The following is a 22,592-nucleotide window of genomic DNA, read 5'->3' as shown; positions in this document are numbered from 1 at the left end:
TAGCTTCTGGAGTAGAGTATTAAGCACTTACCAGGAAAGTGACTTAACAGGGGGGAGTACGCTGAGCGTACATGCAGGTATGCCCAACGTACACACCATTAGCTAATACGCTTAGTGTACGTGAATGTACACTCCGCGTACTCTGTCAGTTGGGCTTTGTATTTATGGGCCTCGGTTTGGGCCATGATTTGGGTTCTTGGGCCTTAGTGGGCCATCAGAAGTTAGATATTATGGGCCAACAAAATGTTTGGGCTTAGGGTAAGGCCCATTAGAGGGATTGGGCCCGATTTAGCAAATTGGGCCATTTGTGGGCCATTAGTGGGCTTGGGAAGCTTACCTAGTTTTGGGCCTTAGTTTTGGGCCTTAGATATGGACCAAGTTGGGCTAGGGGTAGAATGGTCATTTTACCCTAAGAAGGATTATTGCATTGGACTAAGTGATGTTTGGTATTGGTAGTTCGGGAAGCCGAAGGGTCAGCAGTTCTGGAATTGCCAGTCAGCAGCCAGAGGAGTATCAACAGGGTTCAGCAATGCGAGGTGACTCTCTTCATTGTGTGCATGGGTCTACGACCACAATGCCGACCCATTATATTTGTGTACAGTAGGAAGACCCAGGGGTTAGCCCTAGGCATTTTATGATATGTGCCGGGCAAGGCCCGAGGAATGTTAGCATGTTAGAGCAAGTTGTGATTCTTGTATGTGTCAGTGTTTATAGGTTCCGGACCAAGGTCTGATGCCAGGGTAAGCCCGAAGAGCATTTATGGTAGCATGGTTCCGGACCAAGGTCCGATGTCACGGCAAGCCTCAGGAAGGTTTATATGTTGAATGTTAGATTATACTTGTTTTCTTTGTGGTACTTGTATGTGCCTGGTAGGGAGGTGAGTGTGGGCGAGGTCCCGTATCCCATCACTAGCTGAGTATGGACGGGGTTCCGTATCTCATTAGTAGCAGAGCATGGGCGAGGCCCGAGTTAGGAGGGAGGTGAGTGTGAGCGGGGGCCCATATCTCACTATCAGCAGGAGCGTGGACGGGGTTCCATGACTCATCAGTAGCAGGACAAGGGCGAGGCCCAAGTTAAGCGAGGCCTTAGATCAGGAGTATAGTAGAGTATGTTTAGCTATTTGTTATGTGTTATGTTATATGTTTGTATGTGTTTAGCGGGTGAGGCCCAGAGACAGGTGGGGCCTAAGAGAAACAGATCTGTATACCGAGCGGGGATCGATGCTAGGCTGGGCCTGATGTCGGGCGGGGCCTGATGCCGGAGCTAGTCTTATGTCGGGCAAGTCCCGATGCAGCGAGCGGGGGCCAGTATGTGGTATGTGGTAGGTTGGGGAACTCACTAAGCTTCATGCTTACAGTTTTCAGTTTCGGTTTCAGGTACTTCCGGTAGCGGAGGGTAGAGCTCGGGATGATCGCATGGCACACACCAAGAAGTTTTTAGCCTGGGATGTTTACTCTGATAAAATAAATATGTTTGAAATGATACTTGATTTCATATAAGGATTTATGTATGACTTGATTATGGTTGATTAATGATTTTAAAACGAAATTTTTGGTCATGATTTTTGGGATATTACACTTTTTTTCAAAAGCCATTGAATAACATTTGATTGATTGCAAACCATATATTATCATAGTTAAATTCTTAAAATCGTGGAAACAAATATCTTCGATGTGTGTGTACAGTCCTGCCGGGCTCTTCTCACTAATGACATGTAAAATGTTTAATCCACAAATGTAAGCATAAAGCTTAGTAAGTTCCCCAATATACCACATATTCCATCATATATAAAATGCATCCACATACAATCATCGACTCTAGCGTCGAGCACCCAAAACTCCTATCCACAGACATAAATCATACGTAACGGGCCCAACCCAACTCACATAATAACCCCCCACCCAAACATACATAACAGACCCCTCCCAACCATACATAACATGCCCTGCCCAAGGAGTAAATGGGCCCAACCCATACTCTACTGCCAGGAGCTACATCATGGTCTTCCGTACTATTACTAGGGGCCAAATCCTAGTCTTTAATATAAATCATAAAGTCATATGTAGCCAGGGATCAGATAGACAGTTAAACATATGATCCACCCGAGAGTGAACAATTAGAAAAGAACATCACATTAAGGCATTAGACCAAGAGTTCTCAGGTTATCCAACTTAAACTAAATAGAACCCAAACTATCATTACCACAGAATCAGATAACATAACTAAATAAGATATACTATCATATTAGATACCTTTGGCTACTAGCCTTCCTACTTACCCTGCCCAAGCACAACTCCTAACAGTAGCACACGATCATCAGGCAAGACCTTACAAGTCTAACATACCATGAAACCAAGTGTCCTACGATGCATATGCATAACGAGGAGTTATCCTAGTCAACTAGCATACTTGTACCCTAACAGTACCTCTATCCTACCATGCAAAGGTTATACAATGGGACACATGACATAGTGATAAACTCACCTAAACTGAAGAACTGGAGAAGCACAACACCACTCTCCCACCTTGTACTGCTCAATCCCGCGAACTGACTTACATCATAAAAGATAAATCCCCAATCAACAAACCAAATCCTCTAAGTTAGACGCCAAGTCAAACTGGTCAAAAGTCAACGGTGAATGGTCAACAAAAGTCAACGGTCAACCTAGTCAATAGCCACCACAACGTGGAGACCTCTTGGCCACGTTGTAGGCATATCCAGACAAAATAGTCGACATGCAAGAGACCACCATGTCGTGGAAGGATCTTGGCCACGTCATGGTTTCTAGTCAGGAGCCAAAATCTTCATTAAATACTTAACCCTTAGAGACCAAGGGTCAAAACTTCAGATCCGCTTATTCTCATTGACTTAATGGATAAAGTTTCCAACTTTATCCATAAGGACATCACCACAACACAAAATATCAAACCCTACATCAATAAAGTCCTCAATATGACCTCAACTAGTGCATGTAGCAAAGGGGACCAAGACTTAACACTTTTTCCCATCACCAAGGGCCAAAATATGGTCACAAACAAGCCTAAGGTTCTGGAGTTATCCAAAACTCGAAGATCACTTCTTTTTCCCAAAGTGCAAACCAAGGCATTAAAATTTAAGAACACCACAAATACATCAAGAATCATCAAAGAAGGATAGAGTTTCATTTTGGAAGGCTGGAGGATGAAGAGGATGCCCTAATCTTGGGAATAGAGGCTTTAAATACGGAAGAAACCCTAACAATCATGGGATTGGGCTGCAATAGCCACCATGTCGAGGAAACCGTCTTTCCACGTCGTGGTGGTCACCAAAAGTGCGTGTTCCATAAAAGTTATGCCACGTCGTGGTTATTGATGCACCACGTCGTGGCATATGATTTTTCCCAAAAAACCCATCTTTGATCCTATTAAATCTTCAGTTGTTCCATACTGGAAAACGAGTGTTACAACTCTTACTCACTTAAATTAGATTTCTTCCTCGAAATTTGTCCTTACAAATTACCTTTAAACGTCCTCCGAACCCCATATGGGTTCCTCTAAGTCCACTCCTTTCTTGCATGGGCCGACACCTTACATAATGCCCAAAACTGCGACTACAAGCACAAGGATAGCCAAAACCATATGCGTAAGACAAACCCAAGTGGAAACCCCCAAAGGTCAAAAACACGTCTGCTGCAGCACTGGAACAATGCTCTAAACGGGCACTTCCTTCAAATCCAAAAGCCGATTCAATTCTTAGCAAGAAATACACGACCAGACGAAGAAACAAACACTAATACTAGCGAGAAATACACAACTGCTGGTTGTCGAGGCCAACAAAATAAATACCCTAAATATTACACACAAAAATAGTGTATAGTGGTGAAGGGATCGTATCCACGAAGATTGGTTCAATTTAAATCTCTATGTAAATCACTTGTTCAATTACTTATATAACAAAAGTAAAAGTAAAATGGGGAGGGGGTTAAATCTTTTTGATTGCTTGAGAAAATTAAAACTAAGCTAGAATGTAAATATGACAAGTAAAAAAGTAGATGATTTGATTAAATTCAATGAAGTAAAGTTGGTTGATTTTGGCGTACACCACATGGATGACATAGTTGACTTATCATTAGACTAAATGGAACAATACTTGTGAATTAATTTAACTTCGCTATAGCAATTCATAAGCACAAATTACCTCAACTCTTCATTATTATTAAAATGGTTAGAGGATCTCTTAACACGTTCCCTTACTTAAAGTCACAAAATCAATGAAGCATATGATCTTGTGAAAATCAATTAGCTTTAAGTTCTAAGAGTTACCAAGTCCAAAAGATAATCAAATGCTTACATTATCATTATTGAGGAAACATTTCCATGGTTTAAATGAAATGAAAACAAACATAGAAACCATTTCTTGCTTGCTAATTTGAGGGTCCATCACTTAACCAATAAATTAGTCAACAAAAAAGCATTCATTCATCAAAGCTCATGATCAAGGATAAATAAACACAAGAAGATGTTTGACTAGAAAACATTTCCATAAACTTCAAACACAAGATAGCATAAGTCTTCAAAACAACCAATCATCCATGGGCTAAACCCTAATCAGCTGAAATATAAGTCTAGCCAAGCAGGGCCAAAATAAAAGAAATACAAGATAGTTTAGAGGTACCAAACATGATTCAACTTGAAAAGATGAAAGAAAATTACTCCAATCTTCAAAATCTTCAAATTCTTCCAAATCCTCTTTAGAGTAAAAAGGAGTAGTTGTTAAGAGTGTTGTTTTTGAGTTCTATTCAAAATATTCAGTAAAAAAGGGCCAATTTCTCGATCCAAAAGCTGGCCAAAAGCACCCCACCAACCTTCCCAAAGTAGAGATTCATGTCAAAAACTCGGATCCTTCACAGCACGATCCTCGCGGACCGTTTGTGGATCCATATGAACCGCGTGGGTCTCGCTAAATGGGTCCCTTGGCCCATTTAATTAGCACACCAGCCCAATCTTCTCATTAATGTTTCAGCCCATATGCACAAACTCTTGAGAACCCAATTATGCCTTCCAAAGCCTTCAAAAATGCTCCAATGTTCATTTAATCTTCCATAGCTCGATTCCTCGTCGTCATTCTCGTCAAAAATTAAGTCCAACTCACTTTCTTGTTTATGTTGACACCAAGCCCAATCGCACCACTTCAAGTCCACAAGCAAAATGCAAGCCTCCAAAAGTCCCGCACTCCTTCCATACCTCCAATGACAAATAGTCTTCGGTAAATCCTGTAATTAGGCTCAAAAGACTGGAAAGCACCCGATAAAGGAGAAAAATAACAAAAAGAGAAAATATGCATGAAGATTAACTAATATGAGATGGAATGAACTAAAAATAAACTAAGAAAAGAAGTAATAAAATGAAACTATGAAATCACCCAAAGCTTGAACCTTACTTGTCCTCAAGTAAGACAAGACTAAAATGAACTTGGGATGAACTATCCTAAAAAGGAAAAAGAATGAACATCTTAGGCAGATATTCACGACAACACCCTTAAAATAAAAACATATAATCCATTTTTACAGATAAGAACTGGTTTAAGGGACGAGCCTTTGTTACATTTCTAGCAAAGGATACATGTTGATCAAGATACAAAATGAGCACGCATACTTCACTATTATGGTTTATGTGACATTGTTTCGTGGTCCGATCTAGCCCACAAGCCATAAGAAAGCATCCCTCGGTTAGAATGTTCCTTACTCCTCACAACTTCAACCCGATGCCAAGAAATAAAACCTAGAAGAAGATAACTCGGGCCAAAAAGTGCAAGGAATGAGCTATGTACAAAGGTTGGCAAACTACAACCATCTAGAAGAGTAAGTGATTCCACCAAAATAAGATCCATGTAGAGCGAAGAATCTAGCACACGATGAGTAAAGGGCGCCATTGTAGTTGCCAACAAAAGATGAAATCTAAACTAGAAACGAATTACATGAACTAAAATCCAAAAGGGGTCTAAACATCTAACAAATGAAAAAATGGATGCAACTCCGTACCCGACCTTTTCTTCTTCTTCTTTTTACTTTTTACTTTTTTATTGGACAACAAAACCCCAAAGACACAATTACAAATACAAACACTTAAGCTACTAACAAAAAAAATAAACACATATGAAACTTCACATAATACATACTAAATACTAGACTTCTACTAAAATTTGTCGAAAATTAGTGCAAAATTTTTAGAACGACATTTTAAAACAACTTGGTTTTGATTTACGAAACACAAAGACAAAACTAAAAAAAGGGGTAGTTGTCTCTTTTTTTTGGGTCACTTTTTTGTTTTACCACAGGAGTTTTACAAATATAGCATGAAATAAAAAAAATACAAAGCATAACTATATACAAACTATAAGTGATATCTAAATCTAACCTAAACAAGAGGCCAAACGAGCGAATCTAAAGAAACTAAGTGCAAAAGGTGAGCATAACCACACTAAGGCTAATTTGAGATCAAGTGGGAAAAATGTGTCTAAATCATAAATTGATGAAATATGATGTGTAATGTAGCATTTAGACACTAAGGATTTCAAAATAGCAAAATCTAGTTTTTATTCCTTTCTTTGGGGTTTGATTGTGGCTTGGAAGGAACATGCAGGTTGGGACTAGTCGGCACAAGGCTAAGTTGTCCCCCTACTTATGCCACACTTGTCATGAGTCGATTCATTTGCATAACTACTTGCACTCTCTCCCCACGTATATATAAAAGAAGATGCAACAACTGAAAGTCCTTAAGAGCGATTCTTATTTGTTATGTGAGTTTCCGAAAGAGTTGTATTTAAGGTGTGTCGAGTCTTTCAAGTAAAGATGTTCGGGGTTGAGAATAAAGAGATAACAAAAATGAATGAATGCTAATGCCCTAAGCTAAATGTCGTGCAAAAATAAAAAGTGAAAAAGAAGAAAATAAAATCTTTTTGGAATTTTATAAAATAAAAAAAAAATGAATGCAAAGACACGCTAAAATTTTATGCAACCTAAACTAAAATGCATGAGTAAGCAAAAAAGAAAAGGAAATACCCCACCCCAAGCTTAGAAATAAGCATTGTCCTCAATGCTTTGGGCGAGGTGAAAGTACCTAAACTGGGGGGTCGGGAGGAGGATATGGGTATTGAGGGTAAGGGTAAGGGTATGGTGGAGGCGAATAAGGGTGAGTGGGGGGAGGGTATCGATACGGAGGAGGAAGTGGTACGTTCTCAAAGTGGTTTTGTGATTGATGCTACCCTCACATTTGGTGCATCTGTTGTGACATGATTTGGTTGGAGACACAAAAAGCCTCGAACTGTTCGGCAAAATTGGGGGGAAGCGGGTAATATCCAGGAGGTGCCTGTGGTTGGGTTTGTTGTGTACCATGGGTGGGCTCACCGCCGGACTCGTCATCCATATGCATCCTGTCATTGTCTTGAGCATGGAGTACGTCCTCATTAAATGTCTGAGTGATGGTCCTCTCGAGTCTCGACTGATTGCGATCGTGGAAAGTGAAGTTGGAGACTCGAGGGTCGGGAAGAATAAGATATCCGACCCCTCGAGGACAATACCATGTAAAACCGCCTCTGCTCATACGATGGATGTGATGCATGTTTGTTAGAACACGCTCATCCAAAAGAATTTTGTTGTCTACGGGCGTGTAGTCGTTGGGGAGCTCAATTTGAAGACTGCGGGCTAGATGGGTGACAAATCCTCCAATGCAAATATCACCGGATGCTTTGGTTTTCATGAGTACACATTTGTAGAAAAAGAACGAGGCAAAATCCAGGATTGGTGGGTTTTCACGTTGTGTCATGCACCAAAGGAATAATAGCTCAATCTTCATGACTTGACCGGCTTCTTTGTGGGCAAAAACAGTGCACACTAAGATACGATGGGCAATGCGGAGGCACAGGTGTATGATGGAAGTTGCCTTATCACGGCCGGCACAAGAAAAGATTCCACCGGTGATTTCCGTCCAAAAAGTCTCGTGGTTGAACTCAGGAGGTGGTGAATCGAAAGCCACGAATGTGTTCGACGAAGGTAAGCCCAAGATGTCATTTACCATTGCAAAATCGATGTGCCTCGGCTCCCCCATAAGTTGGAATTGAACTTTTTTCCTTTCGTTGTCTAACCCGCAGTCAACAAGGAACTCTCTAGTAGGGAGCTGGTAAGTATGTGCCATGAGATTGAGAAGGTTTTCCCACCCGATGTTACGGAACAATTGAGTAACCCCATCAAGTACCCCTAATGAAATTAGTGTGGGACTACACACAAATTTGGTTGAGGCAAATTTCCTAGGTAAACTCTTTCTGTAGTTTTCAGTCGCCTTTATGTCCCGGCACTACAAGAAAAACGCGATTTTGCTAGGGAAGGTCGCTATGGAATGTATTTTCGTTGTTATTCTGCAACAGATCAAGCTATGGAATGTTGTTCCATAGCTAATTTGCTACCACATTATCTACGAAATTAATTTTCCGTAGCAAAGATGGGAATTGCTACGGAAATTGTTACCGACTAGAAATCCGTTGGTATATTGCTACCGATATATCTATGGAAAAACCATTCATAGCAAATTTGCAACAAATTTTTTTACGAAAATACTTTTCGTTGTAATTTTTCTACGAAATTAAATATCGTGGTTAATCTGCAACGAAATTTTTCAACGGAATAAAATTCCATAGTTGCTTTGCTATGGAAGTAACATTCATAGCTATTTACCTACGAAATTATGCTACGGAATTTTATTTTCGTTGTTTGTTTTGCTATGAGAAAAAAGCCTAACTAAGTTGTTACGAATTTTGTTACGAAATTAAATTCCATAGAAAATTTGCTAAAGAGTTCAAATTCATAACTATTTAGCTATGAAAATTTGCAACAACAATAAAACTCATGGAAGTTTGACTATGAAGCCAATATCCGTTGCAACTTTTGTTATGGATTTTGTTAGGAATTAATATTTTCTAGTTGTTTAGCAACATATATTAGCTACGAAAATCAATCCCGTAGATGATTTTCTATAGAGTAAATGTCAATTGCTATTTTGTAATGATTTTTGTTACGAAATTAAATTTTGTAGCAATTTTGCTAAGGAATTATAATTCATAGTTATGTTGCTATGGAAATTTGCTACTAAATTCAATTTCGTAGCTGCTAAAGGGAAAAAAACCTTGTACTATAGTGATTTTTATGGAGAAAGTTTAAGTTATTATGTGCGTCTAAAAGTATACAATGTCCAAGACAAAACAGAAAAATATTAATTGTTAGTAGTTTGTAGTCATACTCTAATTGTTTTTAAGTGTCAAGAACTAAACAATACAAATGATAAACAAAAAAAATGATTATAAGTAATTTATGGTCATTATAAGTAAACATGGTTAGAACCTCTAAATTGTTGTCTGACTTATAAAAATAACCGTTTTACCCTTCTGTAATTTTTTTTCCGAATTTAATTTTTTTGTATATAAAATAACGAGACCAACTTCTTGAATTTATTTGAATATATATATATATATATATATATATATATATATATATATATATATATTAACACTATACAAAATAAAAATTAAACAAAAATAAAAATCAAACATAAATATTTAACAAGTATCGAATTATAACAATCAAACTTGCTTTGGTTTGATAACTAAATAGATTTTTCAAAATACATGCTCTAATAAGAAGAGTTGAAACTATGAAGCGATAATCAAGAAATTAATATTAGTACATTGATATATCTTACACATCATGACAAGTACAAACACATTCTTGAAAAAAAAACCCTTAATAGTTATTCCAAGTCAGTGATATGTGGTTTATCAACTCAATGTACAAGCTTTAAGCTCATTAACTAATTCACTTCGACACCACATATGATTTCAGACTTTCAAGCATTCCAAACATCATCACATGAGACTCTAGCATCAAGAAGCCATTATTTGTAGATGTTAAGCAATATCTCCTACAAATTCCACAAATATATATCAGTGTATGTCTGTTTTTATATGACTAAAACTAAAACACCACTTATTACACAACTGGTTAATATAGAATCAATCGTCATCTACCCATAAACTTGTGTTACTAACGAGATATACCAAACAACTCAAAACATCATCAAATTAATCTGAAATACCCTAAAAGACATAAGTCTTATGGGAAAAAATCAATTAACAATGAAAACATCATTCCAAATGCTCCAGGAATTGAAATCAACATAAATCGATTAGCTCTTGCATCAGAAAAAACATATGTCAATTGTCAACTACAATTTCTCCATAAGAACTACTAATTCAATCAATCAAAAAACATATAGGATTGGAAATTAGCAATCGATTAGCCCTTAATATCAAGTTTTAGGTGAAAAAAGGAAGAAACTGTCACTTGGAACCGGACAATCGACTCCTTTGAAATTTGCATCAACATCACTCCACTGTGTTTATTATCACATGGATGTTGTTGTTACTCATCACCAGATTGTCGCATCTGATTTTAGAAGAAAAAAACAGGCATCTGATTTCAACATGAAGATATTCCTCCGATTTCAGAAAAAAAATCTCTTAAACTCGATTTTCAAACAACATATGAATTCAGAAAAAGAAAACGAGCGTAACTTTATGCTCGATTTTTAGGGGAAAAAACTATCATACTCAATTTTCAAGGATTTAACTCGAACTAAAGACAAATAGAAAAGGAAAAAAATACGTGCAGAAGATGCCGGAGGCGAACTGTCGGAGCCGGAGGCAAAGCCGACACATGCAAAGCAGTGGTGTCAGACGTGATCGGGGCTGGAAGAGGAAGGGTGGAAGAAAGAACTGGCGTCGATGTCTGATGAAAAGAAAAGAAAGTTGAGGCGCGTATGAGTAGGAAAGAAAAGAGGCGGATTAAGTCGATCTAGGTAAATGAGGGAAAAAGATTGTTTATTTTGGGATTGAAGGGAAATTAGGTCAAAATTTTGGAGAGGAAGGGAAAAGATAAATTGAAATTTGTAATTTTGGATTCTAACTATTTAAATTTATGAATCTGGTAATTAATTTTTTTTATTAAATTTGTAGTTTTTTGTAATAAAAAATAAAAGTATAAAATTGTTCATAATATGTTACTAATTTTATGATTTGGTTGTATTTGTATTTGTTTTTATCTAAAATTGTTCTAAATTTTATGATTTCGTCACTAATGAACTACATGTATTTAACCGTAGTAACTTTAAAGTAAAAATCAATGAGTTAGCTATGGATTTTAATTTTGTAACAAATTTTGTGGTCGGATGACCTGTGTAGGTTTAAGATATTTGTTGTAGGGTTTAGGGTGTAGGTCTTTATGGCTTATGGATTAGAAGTATGACTTCAGGATTAGGCCTTATAGCTTAAGGCTTAGAGCGTAGGGCTTATGACTTAGGTCATAAGGCTTATAGCACATGGTTTAGGTTTTATAGTGTATTGATTAATGTAGCTTACCTCTCTTGACATATTTCTTGGGGCTTGAGGTTTAGGGCATAAGGCTTATAGCTTAAGGATTTTGCTTTATGACTTACGGTTTATGGGTTAATTATTATGGCTTGTGTATACGGGCTTAGGGAATATGACTTATGACTTTTGTGTTGCAAATTAGGGTTTACTGCTTAATGGTTATGGTTTATAACTTTTGACTTATAGTTAATGGTTTAGGGCTTATGCCTTATGGCTTATGTCTTGTGGCTTTTGACTTAAGGGTTAAGGGTTAGGCTTATTCATATGACTTAGGACGTATGGTTTACGGATTATGGCTTATGACTCATTGATTAGGGCTCAAGCTTAGAGATTATGGTCCATGAGTTAGAGCTAATGCTTAGGCTTTAGAATTTATAGCGCAAGGCTTAGGGCTTATGGATTATGACTTAAGGTGTATGGCACAGGTGTTGGATTAGATGTCTAAGCCCATAACTATTATTGGTATGTACTCGACCCGAGAGTAGCATGGTCCATTTGGGTTGCATAACACCAGGACAATTTGTTAGGATGGACTTTTGAGAGAAGGTTATATATGATTTATTAATATATTATAAGTTCTAATATATTAATATGAAATCGTATGTTTTAATTAGTATTGATCAATAATTAATTTGGAATTAATTTAGTGATCAAAAGAGACTAATTAAATCTATGGGGACTAATTATGGTAATTAGTTATATTTATATGTGTTGGGATTATGATCCATGTTCGACCAAGTTTATGTATGGACACATAAAGAGTTGGGCCACATGAACCATGGACCATAATACACATGGGTATGGATTTGGGTTATACCCATAACCCTTGGAATCCAACATATAAATATGTACTCCTTAGCCAAAACACACACACACACACACATATTCTTGGAGTTCATGAGGTGTTTTTGGTGCATGGAGATTCTCTCTCAAGAGCCACCTTTGTCCTAGGTGAGTTGTGAGCCATTTGAGGCATTCATACTTTTGGTGCTAAGCTCTTAAGGCCAAATACAACAAGGTTTCAAGCTACATAAAAGGTATGTCATCCTAACTAGTATTTCATATTGTTTTTGTCAAGTTCATGCTAGTTATAGGCTTAATGCTTTGGAAATACCATTACATGTATAATTAGAGAAAACATAGATCCAAGGCATTTAAGGTTGTATTTGCACCATAGGATGTTGTAGTATACAAAACCCAACAATAGGGCTTATGGATTATGACTTAAGGTGTAGGGCTTAAGGCTTAAGGCTTATGGCGTAGGGGTTAGGGCTTATGCTTATGACTTAGGACTTATGGTTTAAGGACTAAGGCTTATGACTCATGGCTTAGGGCTTCAGGCTCATAAATTATGACTTATGATTTAGGGCGTAATGCTTAGGTTTTATGACTTATGACATAAGGCTTAAGGCTTATGTATTAGGACTTGAGGCGTAAGGCTTAGGGCTTATGGATTATGAATCAAGGCTTAGGGAATATGGCTTATGGCTTATGGACTAATGCTTAAGGCTTATGGATTAGAGATTATGGCATATAGCTTATAGTTTATGGATTAGGGTTTAAAGATTAACCTTTATGGCTTAGGAGTTATTATTTATGGGTTATGTTTAGGTATAAAGTTGTAAGTATTATGGGAGAATTATTATGGCTTATGGCTTATAACTTATGACTTATGACATATATGAATTACGCCTTTAACTTATAGCTATGAATTATGTCTTATGCCTTATGGCTAATTAAGGATTATGTCTTAGGGCTTATAACATATATGTTAGGTATTATGGCTTAGGGTTTAAAGGATGTATAGTGTATGGATTAAGGGATAAATAATATAGCTTGTGTCTTATGGATTATGACTTATGGATTATGGATTATGGATTATGTATTATGCATTATGACATAAAGATTAAGGCTTATGAATTAGGACTTGAGGCGTATGGCTTAGGGCTTATGGCTTATAGCTTAGGGTTTATGGCTTAAACAGTATGGCTCACGACTTAGGGATTGTGGATTAAGGCTTATTATGTATTATCACTAGGGGTTTATGGTTTATGGTTTATGGCTCATGATCTATGGCTTAAGGCTTATGGTTAATGGCTTATTGGTTATGAATTATGGTTTGGGGCTTAGGGCATATGTCATATGGTATACGACTTACGCCTTAAGGCTTATGGCTTGGGCCAAATGGTTAATACGTACGACTTAAGGCGTATAGATTAGGGTTTAAGTCATATATCTTAGGATTTTCTACTTAATGCTTTTGGCTTTTGGCTAATAGCTTATAGTTTAGTGCTTATGGATTTAAGCTTATGTCTTAAAGTTTGAGGCTTAAGGCTTATGGTTTAGGGCTTAAATAGTAGGGTTTAGTGCTCAGACTAGCAACCAATCCTTATACCCAAAGTCGTAAATCCTTAAGCCATAAGCCATAAGCCATAAGTCATAAGCCATAAGCCATAAGCTTGAACTCTTCCTTCACACCCGCACCCACATGTTCACCCCAACGACGCCCAACATATACCTTATCGTCACCCACCACCGCCCCCACGCCCACCATTGTACCTACACAAATACCCCCCTCAACCCATACATATACGACTATTCTTACAAATCAACACTGACGCCTACCTCACCCCTAGTCACTAGATTTTTACTTTTCACAACTCAACCCATGATTATAAATATTAATAGATATTTAGGTTTTAAAATTATGATTACATTAAAAAGTTATTAATTTTAAGATAAAAATAATAATATAAAATATTATAAAATAATATAATATAATAAACAAAATTATTTACTAAAAAGTTAAATATTTATTTTTTAAATTTAAGATAGATAAATTTTTACAGATTTTGATATTCCCTCCTATATTTTAAAATATTTTGGTCTTCCCTCTTATATTTTTAAAATATTTTGAATTTTCTACCGACCCAAATATCAAATAACCTAGACGTTGTTAGTTTTTTTAAAAAAACTCATTGACCACTTCTAAACCTATTACCTAAAAAAAGGAGCGTGCATTCCAAAAAAACGCCGCTCATCTCTTCCTTCCCCATCGAATCGGCCTCCTTCTCCATCGGCCTTGGCTTGGAGCTCTTCGCACGTCACCGACACTGCTTCACCTTCAATCGTCGTATCTTCTCAGCCACTTCGTGGCCGACGTCTTCCTCGTGAAATCAATAGGTATGTGTTCTTTCTCGTGCCAGCCTTGTTGTTCTTTTATGTATGTGAAATCGACAGTCGACGTCTTTCTCGTTGTTCTTTCTCGTGCCAGCCTCGTGAAATCGACACTAATTCTTCTTCCTCGTCGCAGCCTCGTTTTTATCTTGATGAATCCAGCACACGAACCAAATCAACATCAGACTGGATCGTGAACCCAATCGACAGTTGATCTCGTGCATCTATTAAACCACCCTCTTGAATTCTCTCTCACATGAGGTAAAATAGTCAGAATTCGGAACTAAATCAGTCTCAATTTCATTATTATTGCCTTTTAATTTCTTGTATTGATGCTCGACATACATTACATTGGTTGACATCGAATTTCAGTTGTACTGATGTGATCCCAGAGAAGATTGGCTGGAATCGGAATTTTCACTAGGTTTGTCATCAGATAAGTTCATTGGTACGATCCCTAATGATATAGGTTCCTCTAATTTAATAAGAATCTTGATTCTCTTCAATTTTTTTCGCTTGAATGAATTCAGTGTTATGTTAAAATTTGCAACATATATGTTCTTAGGTGGATAGAAGCAGAAATATGTTTCATTTGAACCCTTTTTTTTGTTTTTTTTTTTTTTTTGTAATTGTGCAACTAACTTTTGAAACATAGAAATGAAAAATGTATTTTGTTTGAAGAATTGAAATGAGAAAGTTGTTTCATTTTGGGAATTGGAGGTAGAGTGAACTTGGCTTTGCACTTAAATCATGTATTTGTCAAATTTAAGTTCATTGAGTTTTTTTTTGTTGAAAGTAATTAACCGTTGTTGGGTTTTTTTAAGCCACATCTTGTTGTTTTTCATAATCAACATTTATTACAACACTTAATGTCATAATCTTTGCAGGTGTTTCTTTCATCAAGTGGGTTGAAGGTGAGATAGAGGTTTAAAGGTTGTGAATGAACTTTGACAAAATGTTGTGGTAATTTTGGTTCAAAGATGCCAGTTGTATTGATATCTTAATGGAAAAATGAGTCATAACAGCAAAAGCAATTGATATCTCTTATATGTAAGTATTTTTTTTATTTTTAGTTTCTTGATATTGATGATGACATGGTTTACATTCTACTTTAACATCCTCGTTCCAGTCATCCGAGATGAGAAAATTTATGAAGATGGATCTTTTATTATGTTTTTACATCTAGCTTCTGAGTGTCTTTTTTGATTAGGATGTGCAAGCATCATATTTTGTCCCCTCCTTTTAAAAGTTAAATTCTCTCATGTATACACGTCAAGGAGGAGCTTACCACATTGGTTACTTGGAAGACATGTATGAAGACTATGAGGAAAAAAGATGTGAGGGAGATGGTTTCATCGCAATGAAGAACTCACGAAACTATGTTATATTCCGGACAAAAATGATGAATCAGAAGAATTTAGGGAGCTTGTGAGTAAACAAAAAGAGCAAAATGAAGAACCGATGGAAATAATGAAGGCCAAATAAGAACAACACAACATAAGAATCAAGCAGCTTAATAAGCAACTACAATTGACAATGGTTGTTATTAGTGCTTTTCAACAACTATAAAAGTAGTAGATCATAAAGCGTGAATTTGTTTATTTCAAAGTATTTAATTTAGATTAGCCACTTTCCATTTTCCATGTAATAAATAATTATTGTATTATTTTATGAAATAATGTTATTTGATTTTTTTGTTATTTTTGTTTTTCATATATTACTACAAAATAATTTGGATTTAATTTATAAATCAATTATTCATCCGTCCATATGGAATCTTTGATATGGAATCTGCTATATAATATACACTACGACAATTGCTAGGGATTCACAACCACATAATTTTCTAGGGATTTATCACCACGGAATTTGCTAGGGAATCACCACCACAAAATTTGCTAGGGATTCATCACCATGAAATTTGCTAGGGAATCACTACCACATAATTTACTAGGGAATCATCACTACAGAATTTGCTAGGGAATCATCACCATGGATTTTGTTAGGGATTAACTACAACGGAATTTGTGACGGAAGAACTACCACAGAATTTATGATAGAATCCTACTACGAAATACACGACGAAATACCATCTACAACAAATTTCATTATGTTGTCATAATTGCGACGGAATGATTGTTTCCGTAGCAAACTCTCGCTACGGGGTTTTTTGGGACGGAAATCGGTCGTCACAAATTTCGTTGCTATTCGTATTTTGCAATGAAATTTCAGCTTTTCACAACGGATTCATTCCCTAGCAAAATCGCGTTTTTCTTGTAGTGCGGAACCTTGGAATGTTTGGTTCCTCATTTTAAGCTCTAGCGGGAGCTTTCCCTCGGGCGGCAGCAGAGCACTTTCTTGACGTAGACATGACCAACCTGCAAGCAAATTTACAACCACGCAGACCAACAATTCCAACAAATAATATTGCAATTCAATTCACCTATTGACTCCCTATGGACTTCTAAAAAGGGTCAAAAATCAATGCAAGATATATTTCCTAGACCCATTTGATGCAGTGCCATCTAAATTATCGTTCTAAAACATGCATAAGAATTAGTTAAAGTCAAGGAAGGAATGTACCCGTTGGCGACTACGAATTTCGAAAAAAAAAATTGCACGCGAAATTTTAGGATTTGAAAATCTTGCAATACTCCACCCCAAGCTTGAAGCTTTGCTCAATACCCCATGAGAAGTAATTTACCACGAAAGCCCGAGAAATCCGGCAATGGCTTGAAATTCTGGAGAAATTTTCTGGCGAGCTTTGAGAAATATTTTTAGTGGGGTTTGTAGCCTAGACCAAAAGCAACATAATGTTGGTGTCGGAATTTTGATAGGTGGTCGGAGGTGGCCGGAAAATCAAGTTTCTGGCAAAAGGGTGGTGGTCGGCAGTCTCGATTCCGGGGGTGGATCGGGGAAAAATTTAGGTGGGAAATGTAGAGCTTGAAAAATGGGAGAGAATGCCACCAATTTCACGTAATTCTGACCGCTGGTTTGATGGGAAATCGAGTTTTTGTGTTGAAGGTGGAAGGTGCTTCAATGGAGGTTGGAGAGAGAAGAAGAAAAAGAATGAGGGACGGCTGATAGAGTTTAGAGGGTGAAAGTTGCAGTCAAACATAGTCAATACGCAGGTCAATGTACGTCAACGCCTCACGTGGACGTTTCTGGAGTACACGCGGTCCGCGTGAAGTGTTCTGAAACGGTCCTTAAATTCAAGGTTGACGTGGACGTTTTCTGCCAGTATACGGCGTCCGTTTTTGAGCCACGCAGATGAGCTTTCAAGTACACGCGGTCTGCGTAGGAAGTTCTATAAAGGTCCCGAGTTCAAAGAATGACATGTTCATTTTAGAGGAGTGCACATGGACCGTTTGTGGCTCACGCGGACGAGGTATCGGGTACACGCGGACCGCGTGAGAAGATCTGTAAAGTTCCCAAATTGCAAAGATGATGCAGACGACGTGGGCGGGTACACATGGACCATTTGTGAATGAGTGAAAAATCCCAAACCTTCATCCTTGACCAAAACGAACACCGGGGCCTCAAAATTCAACACTCTTTCACTGCAAAAAGTAAGAAGAAATTTGAAATACAAAAGGATTTTAGCTAAAACATTTATTCTGAATTAGAAAGGATGAAAGCACAATGCTTTCCAAAAATGCCCTTCTTTAACGTCTTTGGCGAGACGTCCTTCCCTCTCGATTTCAGTATACCGGGGGATCCAATTGGATGACATCTAGGACACTTGCATTAAAACCTTCATAGAACGGTTTCAAACGATTCCCATTGACTTTGAAGATTTGCCCCGTTTCTTCACTTTGGATCTCAACCGCTCTGTGTTCAAAGACTTTTAGCACAATGAATGGACCTATCCATATTGAGCTCAATTTTCTGGGAAATAACTTCAAAAGGGAATGGTAAAGTAAGACTCTGTGTCCCAGCTTGAAATGTTTTCGGGTGATGGACTTGTCATGGAACGCCTTGGTTTTCTCCTTGTATATTCTTATATTCTCATAAGAGTCATTCCACAATTCTTCTAACTCTTGAAGTTGAATCTTCCTATGTCTTCCCACTTCATCAATGTTGAAGTTGCATTTCTTGACCGCCCAAAATGCGTGGTGCTCCAATTCTACGGGAAGATGACATGGTTTTCCAAAGACCAACCTAAATGGAGACATGCCTATCGAGGTTTTGTAAGTGGTCCGGTAGGCCCACAAGGCATCATCAAGCCTTAAATTCCAATGCTTTCTAGTTGGATTCACCGTCTTCTCAAGGATAGACTTCACTTATCGATTCGAAACCTCCGCTTGACCATTCGTTTGAGGGTGGTAAGCGGTAGAGACGCGGTGGGTCACGTTATACTTCCTTAATAAAACCTCCATCATTTTGTTTGCAAAAATGTGTTCCTCTATCACTAATCAAATCCCTATGCACACCAAATCTCACAAAGATATTAGATTTTAAAAAGTCGATAACCGTTTTGGCATCATCCGATCTTGTGGCCTTGGCCTCAACCCATTTTGAGACATAGTCAACCGTGAGCAAAATGTAAACATTGCTAAATGAGATGGGAAATGGGCCCATAAAATCAATTCCCCATACGTCAAAAACTTCACAAACAAGGATTGGATTTTGTGGCATTTGGTTCTTTTGTGAAATGTTCCCCGTCCTTTGGCACCGTTCACAACTTTTACAAAACAAATAACAATCGCGTGACATGGTTGGCCAAAATAGTCCACACTCAAGAAACTTTCTCAAAGTTCGGTTAGGTCTAAAGTGTCCCCCACAAGCAAATTCATGACAAAATTACAAAATAGATTGATGTTCTTGTTGGGGTACACATCGCCTAATAATTTGATCGGGACAATGTTTCCATAAATAGGGTTCATCCCACACATAATATTTTGCATCACTTTTTAATTTATCTTTTTGAGCACATGTGAAAGTGTCGGGATACCTTTTCGTGACCAAAAAGTTAACGATATTGGCATACCAAGGAATAGATTGAGTAAGGGAAAAGAGATGCCCATCCGGAAACTCGTCCCGCAACGGGAAAGGAGTCTCATTTGAAGTGATCCGGCTTAGATGATCGACAACAAGGTTTTCGCATCCACTCTTGTCCCAAATTTCCAAATCAAATTCTTGCAATAGTAGGATCCACCAGATGAGTCTTGGCTTTGCATATTTCTTCGTCATCAAGTACTTGTGGGCCGCATGATCCGAATACACAATAACTTTGGTACCAAGTAGATATTGCCTAAACTTCTCCAAAGCGAACACTATGGCCAATAGCTGCTTCTCCATGGTAGAGTAGTTGCTTTGAGAATTGTCTAGTTTCCTCGATGCATAGTAGATCACATGGGAGGCTCTTCCATTCTTTTGACCTAAAATGGCACGTATAGCATAGTTGCTTGCATCACACATGATCTCAAAAGGGAGATCCCAATTTGGTGCTTGCATGATAGGAGCGGATGTAAGCAACTCTTTGAGCTTGTCAAAAGCTTCTTTGCACGCCTCATTGAACTCGAAATCAACATTGGTCTTGTTATCTTTGAAAATTCCTTGATGAATCTTCGGTAGAAACCTGCATGACCTAAAAAAGAACGAACTTCCCGAACACAAGTCGGGTAAGGCAAGCTTTGAATAACATCAACTTTTGCCTTGTCCACCTTGATTCCTTTCTTAGACACAATGTGAACCAAAATATGACCTTGACTCACCATAAAATGACATTTCTCAAAACTTAAAACCAAATTCGTTTCAATGCATCTTTTCAAAATTTTGGTGACATTGGTCAAACATTCTTGAAAGGAGTTTCCGTATACCGTAAAATCATCTATAAAAACTTCAATTATGTTCTCAATATATTCCAAGAAAATACTAACCATACAACATTGGAAAGTGGTCGGGGAGTTACACAATCTAAATGACATTCTCTGGTATGCAAAAGTGTCAAATGGACATGTAAAGGTTGTCTTTTCTTGGTCTTCCGGTGCCACCGGGATTTGGTGAAAACCGGAATACCCGTCTAGACAACAATAATGAGATTTCCCGGCCAACCTTTCTAACATTTGGTCAATGGAAGGTAATGGAAAATGATATTTTCTTGTGCTTGCATTGAGTTTGCGGTAGTCAATACATACTCTCCACTTGTTTTTCACACGGGTGGGGACCATCATACCTTTATTATTCTCGACCACCGTGATTCCCATCTTCTTTGGCACAACTTGCACTGGGCTCACCCACTTGCTATCTGAGATTGGATAGATCATTCCTGCATCAAGGAGCTTCAATATCTCTTTCTTTACAACTTCCATCATTGGTAGATTCAACCTTCTTTGCACATCTCGGCTTGGCTTGCATTCATCCTCCATCAAAATCTTGTTCATACAAGTGGATGGGCTCAATCATTTTATATTCGAAATCGTCCAACCCATGGATTCTTTGTGTTCCATCAACACCTTGAGGAGTTGCTCTTCTTCAAATTTGGTTAAGTGAGTTGAAATGATAACCGGAAGAGTCTCGTTCTTTCCCAAGTACACATACTTCAAGTGTTAAGGTATGACTTTCAATTCCAATTTCGGTGGTTGAACAAGGGAGGGTGGCAATCTTATATGAGTTTGAGGTAATTCAATTTTCTTCACACTAAATTGGGTAGTTTTCTTGATCTCCAAATTGTTAACCAACCTTTCAACTTCCACGTCTAATGATTAGAGCTTCAACTTCTTGGCCAGTTTCCCACAATCAAATCCTTTGCTCAAAATCATCTCCAACATGTCACCATTATACAACTCAAACAATTCTTGGGTTAGTGGTTCAACAACATCAACAAAGCATAAGGATGAAACATCACTAGGATATCTTATAACATCATAAATGTTAAAACTTATTGTTTCACCATCAAACTCCATTGTTAAGCTACCCGCATACACATCAATCTTTATTCTAGTCGTCTTCAAAAACGGCCTCCCAAGTAAAATTAGAGCCGATTTGGAGGACACTTGTTCTTCTAAATCAATCACGTAGAAGTCCACCGGGAAAACCAATTGGTTTACTTGCACTAAGACATCTTCTAGGACACCTCTAGGAAAAACACTTGATTTATCCGCAAGAGAAATTATGACACCAGTTTCACTTAAAGGACCTACATTCAATGATTCATATACCGAATAGGGCATGACATTGACAGAAGCACCAAGATCAAGCATGACACTACTAAAAGTGACATCCCCAGTCTTGCAAGGAACCATAAACATACCCAGATCTTTTCACTTAGGTGGAAGTTTTTTTTGTAAGACCGCGGATGCATTCTCGTTCATCTAAAAATTTTCATTTCCCTTCAATTTCCTCTTGTTGGTACAAAGTTCCTTCAAGAATTTTGCATATCTAGGTATTTGTTTGATTGCATCTAGTAAAGGGATGTTTACTTCCACCTTTCGGAAGGTGTCCAAAATCTCTTTCTCCTCTGTGCTCTTCTTTGAGGTTGCAAGTCGGGAGGGGAATGGCGGTTGAGTAGCTATTGGATTCACTAGGGGGTAGTCTTCTTTGGAACTCCGGCTTATGTGTCATTCTTGAAAATAGGATCCTCAATGGGAGTGATCTCAATTTCTTCCTCATCTTCCTTTGAATTCTTCTTGGAACTACTTTCTTCGGTTTGTTTACCACTTCTCAAAGTCACTACATTGACATTTGGGTTCTTTTCGATTTGATAAGGGAGTTTTCCACGGGACTCCAACTTTCTTATAGATGTAACTGTATCTCCTAATTGTGCTTCAAGGTTGGATATACTAGTCCTTATCTCTTTTTGGAATTGTTGGGTACTAGTGGCTAGGGATTTAACAATGTCTTCAGGAGACATCCCGGAGCAACTTGGTTGGGATTAAGGAGGTTGTTGGTGATGATGTGGTGGGTGTGGTTTGGATTGATAGTGTGGTTGTGGGTGTTGGTAATGAGGTTGTTGTGG

The 22,592-nt window shown here is 37.8% G+C and overlaps 1 protein-coding gene and 1 long non-coding RNA gene across 4 annotated transcripts; one reads left to right on the top strand and one right to left on the bottom strand.

The window, feature by feature from the left end:
• The first annotated feature begins 14,425 nt into the window (after window positions 1-14,425).
• LOC145123543 (uncharacterized) lies at window positions 14,426-16,332 on the top strand. Of its 3 annotated transcripts, none has more exons than XR_013715181.1 (5): window positions 14,426-14,638; window positions 14,769-14,893; window positions 15,005-15,080; window positions 15,520-15,682; window positions 15,910-16,332. It is a non-coding gene; the product is annotated as an uncharacterized LOC145123543 (long non-coding RNA). The 3 variants fall into 3 exon arrangements; XR_013715180.1 differs by having other exon boundaries at window positions 15,843-16,332; XR_013715179.1 differs by having other exon boundaries at window positions 14,427-14,638; window positions 15,520-16,332.
• Window positions 16,333-21,339: 5,007 nt separating this feature from the next.
• On the bottom strand, window positions 21,340-21,879 carry LOC145126845 (uncharacterized). Its single transcript, XM_079062131.1, has one exon. It carries the CDS (start codon window positions 21,877-21,879, stop codon window positions 21,340-21,342), a length of 540 nt encoding a protein of 179 aa, XP_078918257.1.
• Between the last annotated feature and the right edge of the window lie 713 nt (window positions 21,880-22,592).

This window comes from Lactuca virosa, chromosome 7 (assembly GCF_052849685.1).
Source record: "Lactuca virosa cultivar CGN04683 chromosome 7, Lactuca_virosa_CGN04683_v6, whole genome shotgun sequence".
Taxonomy (NCBI): Eukaryota; Viridiplantae; Streptophyta; class Magnoliopsida; order Asterales; family Asteraceae; genus Lactuca; species Lactuca virosa.
This window is presented reverse-complemented; position numbering and strand designations above follow the sequence as displayed.